At 34.6% G+C, this 2,474-nt stretch overlaps 1 protein-coding gene across 1 annotated transcript in view; it reads right to left on the minus strand.

Annotated features, from left to right (window-relative positions):
- Positions 1-357: 357 nt before the first annotated feature.
- LOC107653588 (transmembrane protein 163-like) overlaps positions 358-2,474 on the minus strand; it is a 29,598-nt gene continuing 27,481 nt past the window's right edge. Inside the window, exon 8 of the mRNA XM_016440329.1 lies at positions 358-2,085. Coding sequence (XP_016295815.1) covers positions 2,025-2,085 — 61 coding nt within the window. The 3' untranslated portion in view covers positions 358-2,024. The remainder of the gene's footprint in view (positions 2,086-2,474) is intronic.

Below are 2,474 nucleotides of genomic sequence, written 5' to 3' on the forward strand. Positions count from 1 at the left end.
GTTCTAAACTAATTATTTTGGTGGATTTTGATGTGAAAAGACATGGTTTTTTTTAATGGATTATTAAAAAATTATGCTAAACGTTATGGATTTTGGCCAGAAGTGACCGTTTGAATTTAAAACACCTTAAATGGACTGGTGGATTAGTTTCTTACAAACACGCAGCTTTTCACTTCACCAGACATTAACTGATGGACTGGAGTGGTGTGGATTACTTGTGGATTATTGTGATGTTTTCATCAGCTGTTTGGATTCTCATTCTGACGGCACCCATTCACTGCAGAGGATCCAATGTTGAACAAGTGATGAAATGCTAAATATCTCCAAATCATAAACAAACTCAACTACATCTTGGATGGACTGAGGGTGAGTGAATGCTCAGACATTTTTGGGTGAACTATTCCGTTAAATCCTAATCACACGTCTACATGTGGTTTTAGCAACTGTGCAAAGAAAGTCTCATTTGCAGGGGCGTGTGCTTATGTCTAGTCCCTCTGACAAGGGCTCAAAGTATTTAACATGTCAATAAAGAACAGAGCGGTGAATTCGACCACACACCTGAAAAAAACAGCATAAGTCATACACTTCTCCAAAAGCACAAACGTTGCTTTTCACCGACAATCGAACTATGAACTGCCACTGAATAGCACATGGTTGCACTAGTTGGACCGGCTGTAATGTCACTGTTACGTCTATCTGCTCCACGGAGCTACAATATATTTGCTACATAAAATGCTCAGAAACTCGGCTTTTCCCAAATACACAATTAAACTGCCAAATTTCGTGGCAAAATTACAACAGTCTAAGTAATACTTCAGAACATATAACTTCACATCATGAAGGGTCAAGTTTTAAGGCTTTGTTACTGTGCGAGTAACATTTGTGTGCCATTTAATAAGTACAAGTTTCACCAAAAGCTATATGCAAGGCTAGATCAAACTATAACAAATGGCCTTCACAGAGTTTTACTGTTTCAATGGAGTGCGAAAGATTACTATAAAAATTACATAATTACTTTATTTAGGTCTAGCAAACGAAGCGGTTTCTAGCAATTAGTTTGTTGACTTAGACTAGTGCTCTTTAAGTACTGAAAGATTCGTCATGTATTATGTTTTGAGTATGTTACAATAGTATTAGATATGAAAATGCCCCGTTTGTTGAATATTATACTTTAAAGTTCATGTAGATGATTGAATGGCACGTTTAACAAGGAAAAAATAATCAAATTAAAGTTTTAACAAGGTCCCTGTGAAGAAAACAACTTTGAGTCTTTTTATTATCTACAAAAATGTAGTTTCAGCACCCCTTCCGTTTATTTTGGCATAACTTCAATTTGTACACTTTCAGAGTGATCTATACTTGATTTTATATGATGTTTTTGGCTTTTCCACTGTGGCATTTTATTGAAATTTCTATGAGAACTTTCGAAATCGAATGTTAGACAACTAATGAATTCTTGAGTCATTTTAGTCTATTTCTTCATTGTTCATTTGAAAATTTTACAGGTTTTCACAGATGCAACAAATGTTTTTACTAAAGAACTACTGAAATAAATAGAAACTTAATTTAAACAAACTAGACAAAAATGACAATCTGTGTTAAGTTTACCTGATAAACCTCTTCCCTCTTAACCTGGACGTTTGAAAATGTTGAATATATTTGTAATAACCTGCACAAATCATACCTAAAAAAGGTCTCTCACCCATTATACAGATACCCATAAATACCAACATATAACTCAATGCGATGAAGCTGGGTTTTATATATCAGATGATATACATTCTGAGATGTGTCTTGTTTCAGCCCCATGGCTCTTTGCCATCTCAAACGATACGATAATACACATTTTATATTTTCAATTTCAGTTGTTCCCTTTCAGATCCATATTTACAGGGGGAATTAGTGGCTGTGTTTGCCCTGAGGCAGGTAAAGTGTGTGTGTGTTGTGTTATGTTGTGTTGTCCTCTCAGGAGAATCTCCACAGGAGTGTTTCTGTGTGTGTTGTGTCGTCCAGAATCAGAATCGCTACTCGAAGCGCTCGTAATGTCTCGTCTGCCTGACGCGGGGCACCATGTCCTTTAACAACCTGACCGAGAAAGAGAAAGAAAGAAAAGTGTAAGTTCATTCATTTTCACATCAGGCAAGAATTTTTTTTTTTTAAACTAGCTAACTTTAGAAGTCAGAGCCGTGGCCAAGTAATTAGTGCATATGTGGCAATATTAAAAAATATATATACTTTAAAGTTCTTGTAGACAATTAGAATGTTTTAAAAAGGAAAAAAGCTTTTTCACATGAAAAAATAAAACCTTGAGCTGATTTATTATCTACAAAAATGTAATTTCAACACCTATTCAATTTACAGAATTATTATAATTAAAGGGGTAATATGATGTTGCTAAAAATAACATTATTTGGTGTATTTGGTGTAATGAAATGTGTTTATGCGGTTTAAGGTTCAAAAAACATTATTTTCCA

Source organism: Sinocyclocheilus anshuiensis, unplaced genomic scaffold, assembly GCF_001515605.1.
Source record: "Sinocyclocheilus anshuiensis isolate Anshui unplaced genomic scaffold, SAMN03320099.WGS_v1.1 scaffold1079, whole genome shotgun sequence".
In the NCBI taxonomy this organism is placed as follows: Eukaryota; Metazoa; Chordata; class Actinopteri; order Cypriniformes; family Cyprinidae; genus Sinocyclocheilus; species Sinocyclocheilus anshuiensis.